Below are 23382 nucleotides of genomic sequence, written 5' to 3'. Positions count from 1 at the left end.
TTCTTCTGATCATCCTTGAGATGGTTCTACACCTTCATTTGAGTCCAGCTGTGTTTGATTATACTGATTGGACTTGATTAGGGAAGCCACACACCTGTCTATATAAGACCTTACAGCTCACAGTGCATGTCAGAGCAAATGAGAATCATGAGGTCAAAGGAACTGTCTGAAGAGCTCAGAGACAGAATTGTGGCAAGGCACAGATCTGGCCAAGGTTACAAATAAATTCTGCTGCACTTAAGGTTCCTAAGAGCACAGTGGCCTCCATAATCCTTAAATGGAAGACGTTTGGGACGACCAGAACCCTTCCTAGAGCTGGCCGTCCGGCCAAACTGAGCTATCGGGGGAGAAGAGCCTTGGTGAGAGAAGTAAAGAAGACCCAAAGATCACTGTGGCTGAGCTCCAGAGATGCAGTCGGGAGATGGGAGAAAGTTGTAGAAAGTCAACCGTCACTGCAGCCCTCCACCAGTCGGAGCTTTATGGCAGAGTGGCCCGACAGAAGCCTCTCCTCAGTGCAAGACACATGAAAAAACACCTGAAGGACTCCAAGATGGTGAGAAATAAGATTCTCTGGTCTGATGAGACCAAGATAGAACTTTTTGGCCTTAATTCTAAGCGGTATGTGTGGAGAAAACCAGGCACTGCTCATCACCTGTCCAATACAGTCCCAACAGTGAAGCATGGTGGTGGCAGCATCATGCTGTGGGGGTGTTTTTCAGCTGCAGGGACAGGACGACTGTTTGCAATCGAGGGAAAGATGAATGCGGCCAAGTACAGGGATATCCTGGACGAAAACCTTCTCCAGAGTGCTCAGGACCTCAGACTGGGCCGAAGGTTTACCTTCCAACAAGACAATGACCCTAAGCACACAGCTAAAATAACAAAGGAGTGGCTTCACAACAACTCCGTGACTGTTCTTGAATGGCCCAGCCAGAGCCCTGACTTAAACCCAATTGAGCATCTCTGGAGAGACCTAAAAATGGCTGTCCACCAACGTTTACCATCCAACCTGACAGAACTGGAGAGGATCTGCAAGGAGCAATGGCAGAGGATCCCCAAATCCAGGTGTGAAAAACTTGTTGCATCTTTCCCAAAAAGACTCATGGCTGTATTAGATCAAAAGGGTGCTTCTACTAAATACTGAGCAAAGGGTCTGAATACTTAGGACCATGTGATATTTCAGTTTTTCTTTTTTAATAAATCTGCAAAAATGTCAACAATTCTGTGTTTTTCTGTCAATATGGGGTGCTGTGTGTACATTAATGAGGAAAAAAAATGAACAAATGATTTTAGCAAATGGCTGCAATATAACAAAGAGTGAAAAATTTAAGGGGGTCTGAATACTTTCCGTACCCACTGTAACTGAAAACATTTGACTAAGTGATATGGAACTGCAATGCGACCAAGACCTGCTAGAACTACCGTGTGTTTCCCTGAAAATAATTGCACACCTTAGAACGTTGGTCAACCAATCAGATTTGAGCATTCAACAGCCCGTAGTATAAGCCATTATAAATAACTACAGTGCATGTTTCAAATTTAAACTTTAATTCATATCTTAAAATGTTTTGCATGTTTTATGTGTCTGTGTCCATACATGTTTTCATTATTGCAATGAGATTTGAAATGAGAGATATTGCTTCACTAGATGAAGGTCACGTCACTGGATTAAAATCACAAGAAGATGAGGACATCCATTATGCTTCAGTAACGGTAGCAGGATCTAGTCAGGGTGAGGCAGATCGAAGTTCACATTAACCTCTGTGTGTTCTTTATAGTGTGTTAAATCTATGAATTTGATTTATTTTTTCAGGAGCTGACAAACATGCGAGTTCAAAGGTCAGCTATAAAAGCCTTTTTCATAAACATTTCAGAATATAATTTTGATTTGCTAATGATGTGTTATATGTTTGTGATTTATGTACAGTAAGTACACTCTTTAAGCTTGTATATCTCAATATCTACAGGTGTTGGACAGGAATTCTACAGTCATCTACTCGACTATTAAAGCACAGTGAGCATTCACACTGGAAATTCTTGTATAGAACTTTATTCCATTTTATTATTAAATGGAAATGAAAACACCAAATTAATTTTGTGTTAATAATAGCTTTCTAGTCATTCATTATTTTGGTATAGCCTATTAAAAATTACTTAAGTCTAATAATGAAGCATTTTCTATGTTCAAGTGCATATTGGGTATGCTCTCTCTGTAAGCAAAGGGTCTTTAGGTTTCATTTGCATTAGGAAACCAAAAATCTAACACCAACACTATCTCTGAGTGTTGATCAATATAATTGCATGCCAGATCAAAACCTCATTGTGGTTTCAGAACACACAGCTGTGTTAAATATAGTACAGTATTTCCTGTTGTGGAAAACTGCAACAAATGTTTCAACTAACCAAAAGTTAGAATGAAAATATATTGAGTTGCAAGCAACCATTTTAAACAGTGAAATATTAATAAAAAGAAGCCTGTTGTCACGTAGGCATATTGTCTGTGTTTGGTTCTTTGGGATTTGTTTATTTAGTTGTGTTTAGTCTCTGTGTATTTGGTTGCTATGGTTTCTTATTGATTGATCAGTCTTGTGACTTGTTTTACCCCTCATTATCTTGTGTAATTATTGTTGTGTATTTTGTTAATGCTGCAAATTTAACTAAATTTCCCATAATGCACAGTGTTACGTGTTTCCAAAAAAAAAATAAAAAAATAAAAATTGGTGCTATGACTGAATACTGAAGTGAGAAAAAGAGCAATCATGCTTTGTCCATGAGTGTGTCGTAATTACCAGCCTGAGCTATTATGTTCTTAAAATAATAATAATAATTATATTCCTCTGTTTGGCTCAGTTCTTGGTTTGTTCTCATCAGTTCATACACTCAAAAAAATTATACGTTGGATTTACTTAACTTTTTTAAGTCAACAGGTTCCACGTAACTGTGTTATGTTGCATTTAATTAACATTATTTATTTCAGTAAACTTAAGTTTATTACATAAGGTTAATTCAATGCCATTTAGTTGAATCAGGTTAACATTCTTAATTTTTCCAAAACTATTGTTCAATTATCCTAAAATTAATATCAAACAAAAAATAAAATAAGTAACTCAGTTTAATTTATTATTTTATTTAGTTAAAACATTCAAGATTCATTTTCACAAACACTATCTAAGAACAATACTTTAAGAAAATCTTTACTTTGTAAAGACTTTTATTGTTAGGCATTAGACAGAAGATGGTTTTGTTACATCCAAAGCATGCCCAAAAGAGTTTTTTATTATTAAAAGAACTTTAATTTTTGTTAGCAGGTCCTCAACCCAAGCACATGCTCTACACTTCACCACAATGGTAACCCCAAAACCGTAAAGATAACAGAAACTTTAAAATACCAACATAATAGAACAGTAACCATTAAAAAGACACTCCATTTTCTCATCTTGCTAAAAACTGCTTAAAATAACACTTTATTTCAACATTTACTCTCTCAGTTCAGCCACTTTGCAAAGCATGATGGGAAGTAAAAATCCTGTTTGATTAACTCCTGGTTGGGTTACTTGATTGAAACATGCATGTTATTTCTATATGAAAACATCAAGTTAAGTCAAAGAGTAATCGTTTCAAGTCAATTTAACATGAATCAATCACATTTAAACCAGAGACCTGATACAATGGTGTTGAATCAAAATAAATTGTTTAAAGAACAGCATCAGAAATCATTGGTTTTCTGTTCTCCAGCATGTTCCTAGTGGTCCTGAGTGTTTTTCTTCTTTATTAATAAATACACTGCTTGCGGTTACTCTCCGTTTGTGGACCAACTCGTGACACTAGCAAAGTTTGTGGGTTTTGCCTGGCAAGGTTTGTTATTTATGTAATGGACCCTTTTCACATTTCCTAGGTTCCCAGAAGTGGTTCATCATAACTGGGTAATCTTCAATAGTGGTGAACAGGAGATGACAGCAAATATAATTTTTGTAGTCCCATTTGCTCCAATATCAAAAGTAAAAATCCATGATAGCGTTTCCACAACTTTATAAAAGAGGGGGAAAAATATAGGGCTGGTTTTACAGACAGGGCTTAGATTAAGCCAGGATTAGGCCTTAGTTCAATTAGGACATTTAAGTAGCTTTTATAAACGTGCCTTAGAAAAAAAAAAAACATTAATGCTTTGTTTTTTGAGACAAAACAATGGCACTGACATATTTTAAGATATGTCAGTGCAGGTTGCATTTTAGTTGGGAATTAGCTTAAAGGGTTAATTCACCCAAAAATTAAAATTCTGTCATTAATTACTCACTCTCACGTCGTTCCACAACCGTAAGACCTTCGACCATCTTCGGAACACAAATTAAAATTATTTTTTTATAAAATCTGAGAAGTATGTGGCTTGTCCATAGACAGCAATTTAACCACCACTTTCAAGAAAAGGTACTAAAGACATCATTAAAAAAAGTCAATGTGACTGCAGTGGTTCAACTTTAATGTTATGAAGTGATGAGAATACTTTTTGTCCCCAAAAACAACAACTTTAATCAACAAGATCTCTTCTGTGTATTCTCGTACACTGTTTATGTTCAGCGGTTCCAGGTTCTACATCAGAACGGCAGCTCAGTATTGGCCGGCGCTGTTCATGTGAGCAGCACAACGATGGAGTCGACTCGAGCAGGAGAAACCATACCACCCCCAGAAAATTGTCCTCTGACCTGGAGAGTCACTCTTTTTTGCATTTAGTCTCAACCTTAACACAAGCACACCAAGAATGACATCTTGTGCAAGAACGACATCTCGATGTCGAACCGTTACCTCTTCCAACATACTCAAAATGAAACAATCAGCAATGTAACTGAGTATACGAATGCCTTGGAGTCTCAAAGAAGCCAAGGCAGCATCAATGCACTTTGTGAATGTGCAGGGTGATACAGTAGGTCTAACCAAGAGGGAGAACTTGATACTGGTAAGCTTTGCCCATTAATGGGCAAAGGACCTTGCGCAACGTTCCCTAAAAGTTCTCTAAAGGTGACGAAAATTCCGAACCTTTACAGAACATTCGGGACGTTCCTAAAACGTCCTATTTTGGTAATGAAAGTGCTGCAGTTCAAGGTTCTTTATATGACTTTAAGGGGACATTCCATTTCGGTTATTTTATGGTCAAAAAAGAACATTACAAAGAGGATATTTGGAACATTATCAGAACGTTCCCACACGGTCCTCTGTTGGTCATTTAATAACATTCCCGATATGAGTTTAGGGGGACGTTTTATTTTGGTTATTTTATGGTCGCGCGAGAACGTTACAAAGAGGACATTTGGGAAGTTAACAGAACGTCCTATAGTAATAGTCCCCTAAACATTCCCAGAACGTCCTGAATGTTCCCTGAAGGTCCACCAAATAACGTCCCCCAACCCTTAAAAGAACTCCACATCGTGACCGTCTCTGAACGTTCTGGGAATGTTACAAGGTGACAGGTTACCCTGCTAGAAATTTTACGTTCTCAGAACGACCCCACTGTGTTAAGGACATTATTTAGTAACGTTCCCAGAACATTTTTTATGCATTTTCATAGGACTACAATGACATGAAAGAAATACAATATTCAGAGATCAGTAAATAAAGCCACTATATGATGATAAAATCATCAACAATGAGCAACCAAATCAGATTTTTTTTTTTTTTTTTTTTTTTTGTGTAATAAATGTGCTTTAGAAACACACAGCTACAACAATTGGAGAAAGATAAAACGTTTAAAAGATAAAACATTAAGGGTAATAGAAGAATAGAAGAAATAAAATCAGAGTGGTTTGTAATAAGTGAAGATGCTGAGATCTAGAGAGATCTGTAAGTGTTTAATGTTCTGTTTCTGTTATCTGAGTTTTCTGAGGTTACCATTGTGCTGGAGAGTAGAGCCTGTGCTTCAGTCAGTGATGAGCCAGAAACACTGATGTTATGCTGCATGTTGCTTTATTTAAAGACAGTAACTGTGTAGTTGCTGATGCAGTGATACAGTAGTTGCGTTAGCTCATGCATGTGCTGTTGTCAGCTAAAGACTTACTGCAAGTGATTCGCATTTTAAAGAAAAGGCTTTATAATAATAATCCAGAAAATACCTGTAAAGAGCTTTTTTTTTTTTTTTTTTTTTTTTTGTGAGACATTTAAAAAAAATAGTTTTTGTTTGAACAGCCACTTTTGTTGGTCAATTTAGCTCTAATTTTCCATTCAATTTTTTGACAAGGGCAGCAGGGAAAATATGGTTCCCTAAACGTTCAGAGAACTTCCTGAATGTTCTGTGAAGGTCCGCCAAATAACGTCCCCCAAACCTTAAAAGAACTCCACATCATGACCGTCTCTGGTGTGCTGGTGTGCTTGTGTAGATAGATGCTTGGCGAATTTTTTGTTTTGTTTTGTTTTTTTACGTTATCTCTGAGCGGCTTTGTCCCGAAATGTGCATATTGTTTTCAGAGAAACATGTGATTAACGAAAAATGAAGCCTTACATTGTTTCCAGTCACGTGAATGCTTCATTTTGTGTGTCAGAATGTTTGAACCCAGACCATTAGCCTACTATATGGAAGTTCAAGTCCTTTTACTAACATTTTTGAATATATAAGCCTGTAGCCTACATTACATCATCATATGTTCTGTCACATAAACAGTATTAAAACAGTACAATTTACTTGCCTCAAACAACTCAGTAGGTATTATTAGTATTATTATAATTATTGTTTTTGTTGATCCATTTTATTTATTGCCAGACTTTAATATGTGAATTATATTATCAGAAAACTAAACACATTTAGCGTCGTCAGGCTTTTATTTGTCCTTAATGAATAAAACAACGGAACTGCGCACTCAGGTTTATGGCTGCTGTTAATTTTACTTGCCACAAGATGGCGCTGTTTTCGACACTCTTGATGCTTTGAAACCTTTGCCGAAACATTTAGAAAAAAAGCTTCAAAGATTTAAGAGGCTTCATTTCTCCATCCCTACTCAATAGTTTTAGGCCTTTTTGTAAATATTTCAATCGAATTTAGCTGTTTTAGAGAGTGTTTACTCATTTTGAGTCCGTTTTTAAACATTAACTATCTGTAACGTCATTTTTCACGTGTGGAAAAAACAACGAAACTAAACTAGCCAATCAGATTTCTTTTCACCCATATCCCCCATGCCCACCCATGCACGCACATTCACACATTTGACTTTACAACACACAAACGCACACCTTTATTTATTCTCATTCTGTCTTGCTCTCTTATATGTCATGAGTGTACGCAGATAGATTTTAATAATCAATTTAAAAATTATTTAAAAAATAAGAACGGCATTAATTAGCGCCCTCTTATGGTACGCACAGTGCCGTACGGCTGCAGGCGCCACTGGTTTAAACCATGAACAAACAGAAGATTTCAAAAAACATGATTTCTTTCTTATGAGTTAGATTTTTAGACATTTGTTCATAAAAATATAAATAAATTAGTGCTCGATAGTACAGTAACTCTCTGCATGAACATTTTGTTTAAAATTCACATGCTGGTTGTTTTCTATGACAGACAGATTTCAGAATTTTGCACCGCCCATTAAAATTTACTGGCTAGTTGATTCTTCAAACTCTTCAGACTGCATCATTTTATCCGAGACACTGGAAAGAACAAGAAAAATATTCTGTCAAGATATTTTAATTATTTTCTCTTTTGCTATCTGTTGATTGTACTCTACACTGTAAAAAAAATTCCTAATTTTACGGAAAATAACTGATTATTTTTACGGTTATTTTCTTTTATTTTAAATTATAGTCAAAACTCTGTAAAATTACAAACAACATATGTAAATTAACATCTCGGCTGTTATTTTAAGTATTATGACTAATGAAAAATAACAGTAATTCTCATATTTTTTACAGATATTTTACTGTATTTTTTATACAGTATTTTGTCTGTTTTCTTAAATTACAAACAAATGTATGTAAAATTACAAACATAATCAGTAATTAAACAGTAACAAAACAGTTAAATGATAAAACGGTCAAATGAATGGCAGCCAAAAAAAAAAAAAAAAAAAAAAAAACCCCTGCAGAATTAAAGTAAAATATCCTAATTTAAATAAACTGCAAAACACTGTTATTTTACAGGCATTTCCTGAATTATTACAATCAAAAACCTTCACTTTAAAAAATATTACAATGACTGGCACCAGTGGCTGCCAAACAAAGACCATAAAATTAAAGTAAAATATCCTAATTTAAATAAAGTGCAAAAAACTTTAACATAAATTTTCTTTAAATGTTAAAAATATTATTTTATTTTACAGGTATTTCCTGATTTGATTCAAATGACTGGCAACAACAGAATATGAAACACTAACAGATCTCTCAAGATCTCAGCATTATGGAGGTGACATTTGCTTTAGTTGAGCTCTTGACCCTTGATTTTATCATGTTAGTTTTTATCTGGCTGCTTTAACTGTTTGTTTAACTTTGTGTGTTTCTAATGTGTGTTTGTTAAAGCAAAAAAGTTCAGAAAAAACTCAAATCAGATGATTTTTGGCTGTTTTTTGATGATGTAGTTATCGTGAAGTGGCCAGATTCACTGATATGACTGTGTCAAATTTCATATGATTTTCTGTAGTCTTGTGATATCGTGGAATTATATTATTACCTGATATTCTGATTTTTTTTAAATTAAAAATAAAAATTGTTTTAAGCCTTCTTTTTTTTTTTTTAAAGCACAGAGACATCAATAATCAACATATGAATCTCAACAATGGTGACAATCAACAAAGCTTTTGTTGTGACATTAATAGCTTGTTTCTTATTTTTTTTTATTGTCACCATTGTTGAGATTCATACAGTGATTCTTGGTGTCTGTGTGAGTCTGTCTGACCATGACAAAACATTTTCTGCATAATGATTTAATAAAATTGTTTATAGTGTCACAGCACTGCAATAGTGTTGGCATGTGAAATTACAACAAATATTAAACAATTTAGACAGAGTCCAGACTGTGGTATTAGTGAACCAGACACTCAAGTGACCTCATCTGATCTGTTTTTTTTTTTTTTGCTATGACAAACATATATCAGAAACACAGTTTAAAAAAAAAAAAAAAATCAAGTGTCAAGAGCCCAACTAAAGCAAGCACTGACCACCAGAATGGTGACTTCAAACTTTACTATTTTATTCAATAAAACATCAACATCTAAACCTCTGTTAATTCTCAATAAGAACTCTAATATGAAATAAAGTCTGGACTGTAATAAGTAAAGATGCTGAGATCTTGAGAGATCTGTTAGTGTTTCATGTTCTGTTGGGCTTTAAAGGGTTTCTGTATCGTGTGTTTTGTGGGTCACCATTGTGCTGGAGAGTAGATCCTGTGCTTCAGTCCAGAATGAGCCAAAAAACACTGAGGTTATACTGCATGTTTCATATAGTTGACATATAGTTATGATCATTCATGTGCGCTCTTTCTGGTTAAATGCAAGAGATTCACATTCTACAGTCACTGTGTTTTGTTAGTGACAATTCAGGATCTATCTGTAAAACAACAGTGTTTTTTTTTGTAAGAGTGTTTTGCACTTTATTTAAATTAGGATATTTTACATTTATTTTACAGACTTTGTTTTGCAGCCTTTGCTGAAAGTAATTTGACCATATTTATATATATTATGTTTTGCAGTGAAAGTGTTTTATTGTAATAATTCAAGGAATACCTGCAAAATAACAGTGTTTTTCTGCAAAAAGAATTTAATGAAAATTTCTGTTAAAGTTTTTTACACTTTATTTAAATTAGAATATTTTACTTTAATTTTAAGGTTTTTGTTTGGCAGCCGTAGCTGACAGTCATTGACCATTTTTTTTACAATTTATTTTTTTTACAGTGTACACAACATACATACTAATTAGAAATTGATCAATTATGGAATGATTTAATAATGCTCAAACTATTTAAAAATCATTTTAATCATTATCATTTATACAGTAATCTTTCATTATAATCAAATTTAAATATCTATTTAAAGATGTATAAAACAGTTTAATTAAAAAAAATGACCTAAAGTAAAAGATTTTTAAAAAATGCTAGTCCAGAAATAACACTCATACACTCACAGCCACAGAAATCTACTGGAGTTGAACATGACATGACCGACGTGTCTGTGTCAATGTCAGTAATTAACAACCTGACAATCCAAAACAATGTTTTATTTATAAACCTCTTTTTGTTCAAATGTTTTGAAAATGCTGCTGAACAAATATTGTATTTGTGCAAATTCCTCAGCCGATGTACTAGCGAAGTTTGTGGGTTTTGTCCTGCAAGGTTTCTTATATGTAATTGTTGTAATTGTTTTTCATTCTACACAGAATATCCACCGATTAAAACTGCCCAAAAGGAAGGTTGGTTGAGTTTCCATACAGCAAAAATATTTTAAAAGTAACAGTAAATTTTGTCATAAATGTAAGAAAGATATACAGCATTTCTCAAGCCGGTTCTAATACTTCATCTCCCCAGCGTGGCGTTGATGTGTCTTTGCGATGTGAGGTCTCTTTCCTGCCTGAATCCTCAACATTGCAGTGGGAGAAAGACGGACAACAAACATCCAACACCACTCTACTGTACAACAACTCTGCCTACATCATCTTACACACCGTTGATGAAAAGAATGAAGGGAAATATTACTGTAGATTGATGGAAGATGGAAGAGTAAAAACTGTTAGGATTCACACGCTTACTGTCAGTTCAAGTAAGTATATTCTTTTATATTAAATCTGTGGTGTATGTCTAAATAATAATGATAATGAATAATATTTTAATTAAGAATACTGTAAGTAATAACTGAGATGTATTCACTGAAATTGACCATGTTACCTATTGTCTTTTTAGATTCATTTACTGGAAATAATAATAATACAATTTACAGACAAAGCTCTAATAATAGTGACGTATCACTGGTCTGCAAGTCTGTCAAGAAGTATGAAAGATGGAAATGGACCTGGGAGCCGAGGCCTGATTCACAGATCATTGATCTGATAGCAGTTGAAAAAGGAGGAGACGTTCAAGTAAAAGGACCAATTAAACCAGGAAGACTTTCTTCAACCATTTTCAATAGTCAACTTTTTATCTTTCACATCTCACCTGTGAACTTTAATTATAGTGGGACATACAGGTGTATTACAAATGATCAAAAGATTCCCTACACAACCACAATGCTAAGAACCATCAGAGGTTTGCAAATATTAATCAGTCAATCAATAATAATAATAAATACATTGATTTTTCAGCTACATTTGATTATCAGTACATTTGTTCAGTGCATTTAAAAAGTCATTGATGTTGTTGTTGATTTCAGTCTCAGTGGAGCCCCCTGATGGTGTGTTGAGGAATCAGTCAGTGATTCTTACCTGTGAAGTTTCTGAAGTGACTGATTCAGTGACGCTGGTCTGGCTCAGGATGGAGGGGAACAGAGGAGTGCTGGAAAAACAGCAAATTATGACTGAAAACAAGTTACAGCTCACAGTGAATCTATCCAGATATGAAACAGAGCCGCTGCACTGGCAGTGTGCAGTTTTTACTGAGAATGAACTCAGAGCTCTGGCCCCTATAACAATCAGTCTTTCCTCATCAACTACTAATGCTCCAAGTACATCAACAGAAACTCTAACAAATAATATTAATATACAGTATTTTTCACCTTAACTCAGAATAAGATTGTATAATTTCAGCCTACTAGCAAACAAATAGTGATTTGTCACTGTGTAGTCATGACACTGGTCAGTGTTGGTGTAATTATGTTTCTGCAGAAGACATCATGACACAGGACAGTCATCTACAGATGGGGATCGTCGTGGCGTGTGTTGTCACTGGCTGTGTGCTGATTCTGACGCTGGGACTTCTAGTTTTTAAATGTCAGCGAAAAACAGGTGAGCTGATCTCAGAGACAGTAAAAGAAGGAGAAGATGCTCCATAGAAAAATGAATGGGACAAATTGTGACGCTCAATATGGCAGCTGAATGGATGTCCCGCCATTCAGTTATAAAAGCTAAATGCCTTTTTATAGAGACATTGTCATTTTGTCACTGACATTGTCATTATAGCCTACTGTACTTGTATAACTTTTTGCATACATATAGCAAATAGTTAATAAAATGGCTGCTAAATCAACTGACTTGGCTTAAAGAGACATTGGCTTATCTGCACATTAATATTGCACTTTAACCTCTGTGTGTTCTTTACAATGACAAATCTAAGCTAAATGTCACCGTCACTGTCTGTCTCACCTTCCCTGGACTCCACTTCCCAGCATCCCTCTGGTTCCTCACCTGCACTCCATTTCCAATCACTGTTCACCACCAGCTGCAAGTCATCTTCTACACCATTCATAAGGTCCTCACACACTTCACTCACTGTCGGGTCTTGTCAATGGCAAGCACAGTGTCTATGGATAAGCACAATGTCTTTGTCAAGCTCCACGACCGTCTTACCTGTGTTCTACTCGCCAGTTGTTCCCACCAGCAGTCCTGGGTCTCTGCATCCCCTGCTCTCTGTCGTCTCCATGCTTGTTTGTTACTGGATCTCCTGAAAGGAAACAAGGACTGCATCATTCACAGATAAGCTGTACCAAGTTATTCCATATCCCAACCCACTTACCTGGTGTTATTGAATGGAATTGAAAACCTCAAATGAATCTTGTATTAATAATAAGCTAGTCATTCATTATTTTGGTATATTAGGAATGAATGGAGAGTAATAAATCTTGTTTTCCTGCTAAAGTGAGATTGTGTCGTGAGTGTGCTCTCTCTGTAAGCAACAGGTCTGGGTTTCATTTGCATGGGAGAAAACAAATGCAACAAACATCATCTGAGTAATCAGACTTGAATTAATATGCTTGCATACCAGAAAGAAACCTCCATGTGGTTTCATGACACACCACGGTGTTAAATCGAGCAACGTATTTCCTGGTATGGAAAAAAACTAAAAATATTTCAACTAAAAGTAAGAATGCAAAAAGAAAAATACTTAATTTGCAAGAATCTTAAACTATGAGACATTCATAAAAAATAAATGCAAAATGATTACATTCCCTATGTACACCAAAGCCTTTAAAAAGTTATTTCTATTGCTAATTTTGAGAAATGAAATGGTGTCAGGCACATTTGAAATTACTCTGTGTGAAGGCGACGTTTCAATAAATTAAACAATGTTTCTTATACCTCTTGTCTAACTATAATCACCTCAGACCAACACTCAGAACAGGAACATGAAATAAAAGTTCAAAAACTGTCTAATTTTTTTTTTTTTTTTTTTTTAATTTTATTTCTGGTTCTATTCAATTCTATTTTGTAAATTTTATTAATTGCTTTTTTTATGGGCAAAATCATAGTTTCAAAGCTTAACAAAGACTAGTGCCTTATAAAACCCCCAGAGAGCAAGGCAGTAATATTAATGATAATATTGACATTTATTGTTTAATTAAATTATGATTATAATTTCTTTCAGTAACAATGGGTTAATGAAATTAATCATTTTTACATGGGCAATGACAGTGGAAATGTTTGTAGATTCGAAGGTGCCTACAAAGAAACTGAGTTTCAAAAATAGACGACCTCAATAAAGTTGGCGAGGCTGTGAGTTTAGATCACACTTCAGATCACAGATTTGCGCCTGAGAGAAACCTCAAGATAGTTCAGTTTAGAAAAACATTTCCTGAACAGGAAATTAGCGAATCGTGCAAACCAGACTAGTCTAAAAATAATATTTGGATTTTCAAACATGTCTTATTTTATTGATGCAAGATGACCTAAAATGTGTTTATTAGATCTATTTAAACCAAGAACAAACAGAAGATTTAAAAAAAAAAAAAAAAGAAAAAAAAAGCATGTTTTCTTTCTTGTGAGTTAGATTTTTAGACATTTGTTCATTAAAAAAAAAATAAATTAGTGCTAGATAGTACAGTATCTCTCTGCAAGAACATTTTGTTTAAAATTAACATGTGCTGGTTGTTTTCTATGAAAGACAGATTTCTGAATTTTGCACCGCCCATTAAAATTTACTGGCTAGTTGATTCTTCAAACTGCATCATTTTATCTGAGACACTGGAAAGAAGAATCATCATGCCACTTACACCTTTTAAAATCTTTATTTTGATGTGTGGATTTTGTTCCCGATTCCACGCTATCGGTGAGTCTCCCTTAACCAAGTGATTATAACAAAAGGAAAAACATTCTGTCAAAATATTTTAATTATTTTCTCTTTTGCTATCTGTTGATTGTACTCTACACAACACAAACATTCATTAGAAATTGATAAATTATGGAATGATTTAATCATGTTCAAACTATTTAAAAATAATCTTAATCATCATTTTAAACAGTAATCTTCCATTATCTTCACTGTAATCAAATTTAAATTAAAAATCTATTTAAAGATGTATAAAACAGTTTAATTAAAAAAAAATTAACTACAGTAAAAGATTTTTAAAAAATGTTAGTCCAGAAATATCACTCATACACTCTCACAGCCACAGAAATCTACTGGAGTTGAACATGACATGACCGACATGTCTGTGTCAATGTCAGTAATTAACAACCTGACAATCCAAAACAATGTTTTATTTATAAACCTCTTTTTGTTCAAATGTTTTGAAAATGCTGCTGAACAAATATTGTATTTGTGCAAATTCCTCAGCTGATGTACTAGCGAAGTTTGTGGATTTTGTCATGCAAGGTTTCTTATATGTAATTGTTGTAATCGTTTTTCATTCTACACAGAATATCCACTGAATAAAACTGCTCAAAAGGGAGGTTGGTTGAGTTTCCATACAGCAAAAATATTTAAAAGTAACAGTAAATTTTGTTATAAATGTAAGAAAGATATACATTTCTCACACTGGTTCTAATACTCCATCTCCCAAAGTTCAGCGTGGCATTGATGTGTCTTTGCGATGTGAGGTCTCTTTCCTGCCTGAATCCTCAACATTGCAGTGGGAGAAAGACGGACAACAAACATCCAACACCACTCTACTGTACAACAACTCTGCCTACATCATCTTACACACCGTTGATGAACACAATAAAGGGGAATATTACTGTAGATTGATGGAAGATGGAAGAGTAAAAACTGTTAGGAATTACACGCTTACTGTCAGTTCAAGTAAGTATATTCTTTTATATTAAATCTGTGGTGTATGCCTAAATAATAATGATAATGAATAATATTTTAATTAAGAATACTGTAAGTTGATGTAATTAACATAATTAATAATAAGCAAAATGAGCAATTTTTCAAATAAAAAAAGCTTTATTGTTAAAGCTTTTCAGAAATATGTTTAAAACTGAAATGTAGTAACTGAGATGTATTCACTGAAATTCACCATATTACCTATTGTCTTTTTAGATTCATTTACTGGAAATAATAATAATACAATTTACAGACAAAGCTCTAATAATAGTGACGTATCACTGGTCTGCAAGTCTAAAAAGACATACGAGAGATGGAAATGGACCTGGGAGCCGAGGCCTGATTCACAGATCATTGATCTGATAGCAGTTGAAAAAGGAGGAGAAGTTCAAGTAAAAGGACCAATTAAACCAGGAAGACTTTCTTCAACCATTTTCAATAGTCAACTTTTTATCTTTCACATCTCACCTGTGAACTTTAATTATAGTGGGACATACAGGTGTATTACAAATGATCAAAAGATTCCCTACACAACCACAATGCTACGAACCATCAGAGGTTTGCAAAAATCAATCAATCAGTCAATCAATAATAATAATAAATACATTGATTTTTTAGTTACATTTGATCATCAGAGCATTTGTTCAGTGCATTTAAAAAGTCATTGATGTTGTTGTTGATTTCAGTCTCGGTGGAGCCCCCTGATGGTGTGTTGAGGAATCAGTCAGTGATTCTTACCTGTGAAGTTTCTGAAGTGACTGATTCAGTGACGCTGGTCTGGCTCAGGATGGAGGGGAACAGAGGAGTGCTGGAAAAACAGCAAATTATGACTGAAAACAAGTTACAGCTCACAGTGAATCTATCCAGATATGAAACAGAGCCGCTGCACTGGCAGTGTGCAGTTTTTACTGAGAATGAACTCAGAGCTCTGGCCCCTATAACAATCAGTCTTTCCTCATCAACTACTAATGCTCCAAGTACATCAACAGAAACTCTAACAAATTAATATACAGTATTTTTCACCTTAGAATAAGATCATATATTTTCAGCCTACTAGCAAACAAATAGTGATTTGTCACTGTGTAGTCATGACACTGGTCAGTGTTGGTGTAATTATGTTTCTGCAGAAGACATCATGACACAGGACAGTCATCTACAGATGGGGATCGTCGTGGCGTGTGTTGTCACTGGCTGTGTGCTGATTCTGACGCTGGGACTTCTAGTTTTTAAACGTCAGCGAAAAACAGGTGAGCTGATCTCAGAGACAGTAAAAGAAGGAGAAGATGCTCCATAGAAAAGTGAATGGGACAAATTGTGACGCTCAATATGGCAGCTGAATGGATGTCCCGCCATTCAGTTAAAAAAGCTAAATGCCTTTTTATAGAGACATTGTCATTTTGTCACTGACATTGTTATTATAGCCTACTGTACTTGTATAACTTTTTGCATACATATAGCAAATAGTTAATAAAATGGCTGCTAAATCATCTGGCTTGGCTTAAAGAGACATTGGTTATCTGCACATTAATATTGCACATTAACCTCTGTGTGTTCTTTACAATGACAAATCTAAGCTAAATCTGTGACTATGATTATTTTTCCAGGAGCTGACAGCTGGTGTAAAATCAGTCATGCCAGTTCAGAGGTCAGCTATGAAACCCCTTCTCTCATTACAGAACATTACAGAATGTCATTTTGATGCTAATGATATATGATTTATTTGTGATTTACAGTAAAAGTACACTCTTTAAGCTTGTATATCTCAACATCTACAGGATATGTTGGACTGCAGTACTACAGTCATCTATTCAGCACAGTGAGCTTTCACTTTGGAAATTCCTGTACAGAATCTTGTAGCCTATTTCCTTTAAAAAAAAAAAAAAGTATTATTGAATGGAATTGAAAACATCAAATGAACCTTGTATTAATAATAAGCTAGTCATGCATTATTTTGGTATATTAGGAATGAATTAAGAGTAATAAATCTTGTTTTATGCTCAAGTGAGATTGTGTCGTGAGTGTGCTCTCTCTGTAAGCAACAGGTCTTTGGGTTTCATTTGCATGGGAGAAAACAAATGCAACAAACATCATCTGAGTAATCAGACTTGAATTAATATGCTTGCATACCAGAAAGAAACCTCCATGTGGTTTCATGACACACAACTGTGTTAAATCTAGCAACGTATTTCCTGGTATGGAAAAAGCTACAAATATTTAAACTAAAAGTAAGAATGCAAAAAGAAAAATACTTAATTGCAAGAATTCTAAACTATGAGACATTCATAAAAATAAATGTAAAATGATTGAATCCCTACGTGCACCAAAGTCTTTAAAAAGTTATTTCTATTGCTAATTTTGAGAAATGAAATGTTGTCAGGCACATTTGAAATTACTCTGTGTGAAGGCGACGCTTCAATAAATTAAAAAACAATGTTTCTTATACCTCTTGTCTAACTATGATCACCTCAGACAAACACTCAGAACAGGAACACGAAATAAAAGTTAAAAAAATGTCTAATATTAAGTTTTTATTTATTTTATTTATTTTTAAAATTCTTTTAATTTATTTCTGGTTCTATTCAATTCTATTTTGTACATTGTATTAATTGCATTTTTATGGGCAAAATCATATTGTTTCAAAGCTGAACAAAGACTAGTGCCTTATAAAACCCCCAGAGAGCAAGGCAGTAATATTAATGGTAATATTGACATTTATTGTTTAATTAAATTATAATGATTATAATTACTTTCAGTAACAATGGGTTAATGAAATTAATCATTTTTACATGGGCAATGACAGTGGAAATGTTTGTAGATTTGAAGGTGCCTATAAAAAAACGAGTTTCAAAAATAGACCTCCTCAATAAAGTTGGCGAGGTTGTGAGTTTAGATCACATTTCAGATCACAGATTTGCGCCTGAGAGAAACCTCAAGATAGTTCAGTTTAGAAAAACATTTCCTGAACAGGAAATTAGCGAATGGTGCAAACCAGACTAGTCTAAAAATAATATTTAGATTTTCAAACATGTCTTATTTTATTGATGCAAGATGACCTAAAATGTGTTTATTAGATCTATTTAAACCAAGAACAAACAGAAGATTTAAAAAAGTATGTTTTCTTTCTTGTGAGTTAGATTTTTAGACATTTGTTCATAAAAAAATAAAAAACAATTAGTGCTAGTAAAGTAACTCTCTGCAAGAACATTTTGTTTAAAATTCACATGCTGGTTGTTTTCTATGACAGACAGATTTCTGAATTTTGCACCGCCCATTAAAATTTACTGGCTAGTTGTTTCTTCAAACTCTTCAGACTGCATCATTTTATCCGAGACACTGGAAAGAAGAATCATCATGCCATTTACACCTTTTAAAATCTTTATTCTGATGTGTGGATTTTGTTCCCGATTCCACACTATCGGTGAGTCTCACTTAACCAAGTGATATATTCTGTCCAGATATTTTAATTCTTTTCTCTTTTGCTGTCTGTTGATTGTACTCTACACAACACAACACAACACAAATATCCATTAGAAATTAATAAATTATGGAATGATTTAATAATGTTCAAACTATTTAAAAATATTTTTAATCATTATCATTTAAACAGTAATCTTCCATTATCTTCATTGTAATCAAATTTAAATTAAAAATCTATTTAAAGATGTATAAAACAGTTTAATTCAAAACAAATTAACTACAGTAAAAGATATTTAAAAAATGTTAGTCCAGAAATATCACTCATACACTCTCACAGCCACAGAAATCTACTGGAGTTGAACATGACATGACCGACATGTCTGTGTCAATGTCAGTAATTAACAACCTGACAATCCAAAACAATGTTTTATTTATAAACCTCTTTTTGTTCAAATGTTTTGAAAACGCTGCTGAACAAATACTGTATTTGTGCAAATTCCTCAGCTGATGTACTAGCAAAGTTTGTGGGTTTTGTCCTGCAAGGTTTCTTATATGTAATTGCTGTAATTGTTTTTCATTCTACACAGAATATCCACTGAATAAAACTGCCCAAAAGGAAGGTTGGTTGAGTTTCCATACAGCAAAAATATTTTAAAAGTAACAGTAAATTTTGTCATAAATGTAAGAAAGATATACAACATTTCTCACACTGGTTCTAATACTCCATCTCTTAAAGTTCAGCGTGGCGTTGATGTGTCTTTGCGATGTGAGGTCTCTTTCCTGCCTGAATCCTCAACATTGCAGTGGGAGAAAGACGGACAACAAACATCCAACACCACTCTACTGTACAACAACTCTGCCTACATCATCTTACACACCGTTGATGAACACAATCAAGGGGAATATTACTGTAGATTGATGGAAGATGGAAGAGTAAAAACTGTTAGGATTCACACGCTTACTGTCAGTTCAAGTAAGTATATCCTTTTATATTAAATCTGTGGTGTATGCCTAAATAATAATGATAATGAATAATATTTTAATTAAGAATACTGTAAGTTAATGTAATTAACTTATAATTAATAATAAGCAAAATGAGCAATTTTTCAAATAAAAAAGCTTTATTATTAAAGACAATTTTCAGCTTTTCAGAAATATGTTTAAAACTGAAATGTAGTAACTGAGATGTATTCACTGAAATTGACCATGTTACCTATTGTCTTTTTAGATTCATATACTGGAAATAATAATAATACAATTTACAGACTAAGCTCTAATAATAGTGATGTATCACTGGTCTGCAAGTCTTCCAAGAAGTATGAGAGATGGAAATGGACCTGGGAGCCGAGGCCTGATTCACAGATCATTGATCTGATAGCAGTTGAAAAAGGAGGAGAAGTTCTAGTAAAAGGACCAATTAAACCAGGAAGACTTTCTTCAACCATTTTCAATAGTCAACTTTTTATCTTTCACATCTCACCTGTGAACTTTAATTATAGTGGGACATACAGGTGTATTACAAATGATCAAAAGATTCCCTACACAACCACAATGCTACACACCATCAGAGGTTTGCAAAAATCAATCAATCAGTCAATCAATAATAATAATAAATACATTGATTTTTCAGTTACATTTGATCATCAGAGCATTTGTTCAGTGCATTTAAAAAGTCATTGATGTTGTTGTTGATTTCAGTCTCAGTGGAGCCCCCTGATGGTGTGTTGAGGAATCAGTCAGTGATTCTTACCTGTGAAGTTTCTGAAGTGACTGATTCAGTGACGCTGGTCTGGCTCAGGATGGAGGGGAACAGAGGAGTGCTGGAAAAACAGCAAATTATGACTGAAAACAAGTTACAGCTCACAGTGAATCTATCCAGATATGAAACAGAGCCGCTGCACTGGCAGTGTGCAGTTTTTACTGAGAATAAATTCAGAGCTCTGGCCCCTATAACAATCAGTCTTTCCTCATCAACTACTAATGCTCCAAGTACATCAACAGAAACCTCGACAGTAACAAACCAAGGTAATATCTTTTAACCATTAATATACACTTCACCTTATCTCAGAAATAAAAAAAAATATGCTCAATGTAAATGTTTTAGCTCATCCTCAAATGATCCTGGTGTAGAAAAGTCAACAAATTAATTTAAATAACACTTTTAATTTAGAAATAAAGTCTCTATTTTCTTTTAGTAAAGGCTACTGTATCCTCTGTTTTGGCTCTGTTTACTGGGATTCTGCTTGGAGCTCTCTTGTATTACTGTTACAGAAAACGAATGTCAGGTAAAACAATATTATATATAATTATATATACCTGTACATCAGTCTTTTCACAGTAAATGATGGAATCGCTCTTTCTTTCTTTCTTTCTTTCTTTCAAAACTGTAACTCTTGCTGTATTTTCAATTATTTCAGTGCACTCTGACCCTCAGGAGTCTGAACCAGTCTATATCAACATCAGCCAAATGAGGAATGACAGAGGTATTTAAATATAGTTAATTTCATATAGCCTATCATTAGCTGCAAGCTATGTTTACTGTTTTACTAAAATAACTTAACATAAAAATATTGACAATTATTACCAACAAACTTTCCAAAAACATGTCAAGGTCTAGTTGTCTTCTTTTTCCTCCAGTAGAGCACAGGAACACACTGGGAAACAGAGAGAAGAGTCCTGAAATGTACCATCATATAAGAAGAAACAGATATGGTAAGATCTTTTTCAATCAAGAATTCCAAAACGTCATCTCAACTCAACATCATCTCATAATTATATTTTTCTGCAGAAAAAACAAACGTATATAAAAGAGATGAGGTAAGTGCAAATGTTTATTAATAGTATACATCTGTTACAGTCCAAAACAGTATATTATATAATGTTATTAATTTATTGTGCTGCCAATTGTGATTGTCATTTCCCCTAAGATTTTTTATTTATTTATTGCTGTTAATTTGTCTCATCTCTCTACAGACACCAGTTACACCAGAGAGTGTGACCTACGCAACCATTTATTTCAACAAATCAAGGTTCCAGACCTAAAGATAATTTCCCCACACAGTCATGAAAACTAAGGGAGAGAGAATTTTGTCATTTATTTATATACCCTCAGTTTCACAGACAAGGCTTAAGCTAGTCCTAGACTAAAATGCATGTTTGAGCTGTTTTAACTGCAAGTAACTTGCACTGACATATCTTAAAATGTCAGTGCCATTGTTTTGTGTCAAGATGCACACCAGTTATGTTTTTTTAGGCACGTTTTTAAAAGCTACTTAAATGTCCTAATTGAACTAAGGTCTAATCCTGGCTTAATCTAATCACTGTCTGTGAAACAAGGCCATAATGTTTAATTTATATGAACCTCAAACTATTATCTCATGGAGGAAGTATAAGCACTTTCTAAATGAAACAGCAGATGGCGCTATCTGATTACATAAATAATCTGAGACCGTTTCATGGTGTTGTGTGAGAAACACGCTTAACTGCCTTCTGTAAACTACCACAAATAATAATCTGACTGTCTAAAACTGTATAATTGCATTTCTTAATTATTTTGTGTTGAGTCACATTTTTACAAGCATCAACTAAATAGTTAATTATTATTATGACTTAGCATTTGTTATAATATTATATCCGCTTTCATATTAGTGCATGTACACGCTGGTGAAATGGCCATTTGATGGCACTGTTTGAAAACATACTTGAAATATAATGATAAAAAAGTGTAAGTACAAAAAAAGGAAAATGCAGTTACACATCCTCTTCTCTCTCGCTCTCTCTGTCTGTCACTTTCATCCTCCTGGAATCCACCCAGAACATGCTGCTTCAATGTACTTCAATCTGAAACACAAAAGTGTGGAGAAAAAAAAAGTAGTTTGAATAGGATGTCTTTATGGACAAGGGATAACGCTCCTCACTAACTCAAGGTTGCTCTGCTTTGTATAAATGCGTGTCTTTATTTAAACGTGGGGGGATTTTTAAACGCTTCTCAAGGTCTGCTAAGTAGAACCATTGAGTGATGAATTAGAGTATGACAGGATCAAAATGTTCATAAACGATGTGCTGTGGGGAGGAAAAGGCAGATGTTGACAGAATAGGCTACGTTTAGAAAAAAATACATAACCAAGGTTAACACATGCTTTGACTCCCATCTTTGTCACCAAAATTTAGGAGTCTGATAATCCCATTTTATTAAGGTCTTGACCACATCATGCAGCAAAGACGTATTACATGGAGCACCGTGAATACGGTCAAGATGGGTAGACTCTTATCCAAAGTCTTACTTTCAACTACTGACAATCACAGCACCTTTTTTTAGTTAAGCAAAGCTTTTCTGCTCGGCTTAATCTCCTTCACTTTGAATTAAAATGTTCAGTTTCATAAAATCGCTTTATTCTGTCCATCACTCCAAACATTTCAGCTGTTTCTGCCCACACACACACACACAGACAAGAAGTAATACTTCATGCAAACATGAAATGGTGGCTTTGGTGTCTCTGCATCCATTTTAAGCCGTGGTAAACTACACACCATTACCTGTCCTATCTAAAATATACTTTCTGTTTCTGTTGTGCTGAGTAACACTGGAACAAAATTTATAGCCACAAAGCACTGCTCACATCAAACATGTTCCTCTGTTGTCCAGCCCATCTGCAAATGCCCTGAAAGTGCATAAACTACTATGTAAATATAAGCAAAATATAAGCAAGTTACCAAACAAAATATATAACTGATAGTAGTTTAGACAGATATTCCAGTGGCTCCATTTTTATGCAAGCTCACATTTTCCATTCATATGGATAAGGATG

At 34.2% G+C, this 23382-nt stretch overlaps 1 protein-coding gene and 1 long non-coding RNA gene across 25 annotated transcripts in view; one reads left to right on the top strand and one right to left on the bottom strand.

The window, feature by feature from the left end:
• LOC127518388 (uncharacterized) overlaps positions 1-22339 on the top strand; it is a 31748-nt gene extending 9409 nt beyond the window's left edge. For 2 of the 23 annotated variants that reach the window (XR_007931541.1, XR_007931542.1), the window contains 3 exons: positions 1649-1732; positions 1814-1839; positions 1968-2720. Coding sequence is in view for 19 of the 23 variants with exons in the window: in XM_051904982.1 (XP_051760942.1) it covers positions 10125-10377; positions 14894-14928; positions 19346-19547; positions 19803-20144; positions 20273-20599; positions 20770-20859; positions 20992-21057; positions 21212-21286; positions 21363-21391; positions 21548-21616 (1488 nt within the window). In the remaining 4 variants the exon portion in view is untranslated. Of the gene's footprint in view, positions 1-1648; positions 1733-1813; positions 1840-1967; positions 2721-10102; positions 10378-10522; positions 10725-10864; positions 11207-11330; positions 11622-11781; positions 12456-12566; positions 14159-14748; positions 15131-15373; positions 15716-15843; positions 16135-16284; positions 16405-16761; positions 16803-16932; positions 18576-19161; positions 19195-19310; positions 19548-19802; positions 20145-20272; positions 20600-20769; positions 20860-20991; positions 21058-21211; positions 21287-21362; positions 21392-21547 lie in introns of those variants that run through there. The other 21 variants (XM_051904987.1, XM_051904986.1, XM_051904999.1 and 18 more) reach the window with 21 other exon arrangements.
• LOC127518393 (uncharacterized) overlaps positions 1-23382 on the bottom strand; it is a 52803-nt gene that overhangs the window by 7516 nt on the left and 21905 nt on the right. Inside the window, exons 3-5 of one of the 2 annotated variants that reach the window (XR_007931546.1) lie at positions 22276-22414; positions 21159-21228; positions 20262-20394 (exon numbers count right to left, since the gene is read on the bottom strand). This is a non-coding gene — a long non-coding RNA (uncharacterized LOC127518393). Of the gene's footprint in view, positions 1-20261; positions 20395-21158; positions 21229-22275; positions 22415-23382 lie in introns of those variants that run through there. The other variant, XR_007931548.1, reaches the window with a different exon arrangement.

The sequence above is a fragment of the Ctenopharyngodon idella genome, chromosome 9, assembly GCF_019924925.1.
Source record: "Ctenopharyngodon idella isolate HZGC_01 chromosome 9, HZGC01, whole genome shotgun sequence".
Classification (NCBI taxonomy): domain Eukaryota; kingdom Metazoa; phylum Chordata; class Actinopteri; order Cypriniformes; family Xenocyprididae; genus Ctenopharyngodon; species Ctenopharyngodon idella.
The sequence above is the reverse complement of the archived record's forward strand: the minus strand, read 5'-3'. Positions and strand labels throughout refer to the sequence as shown.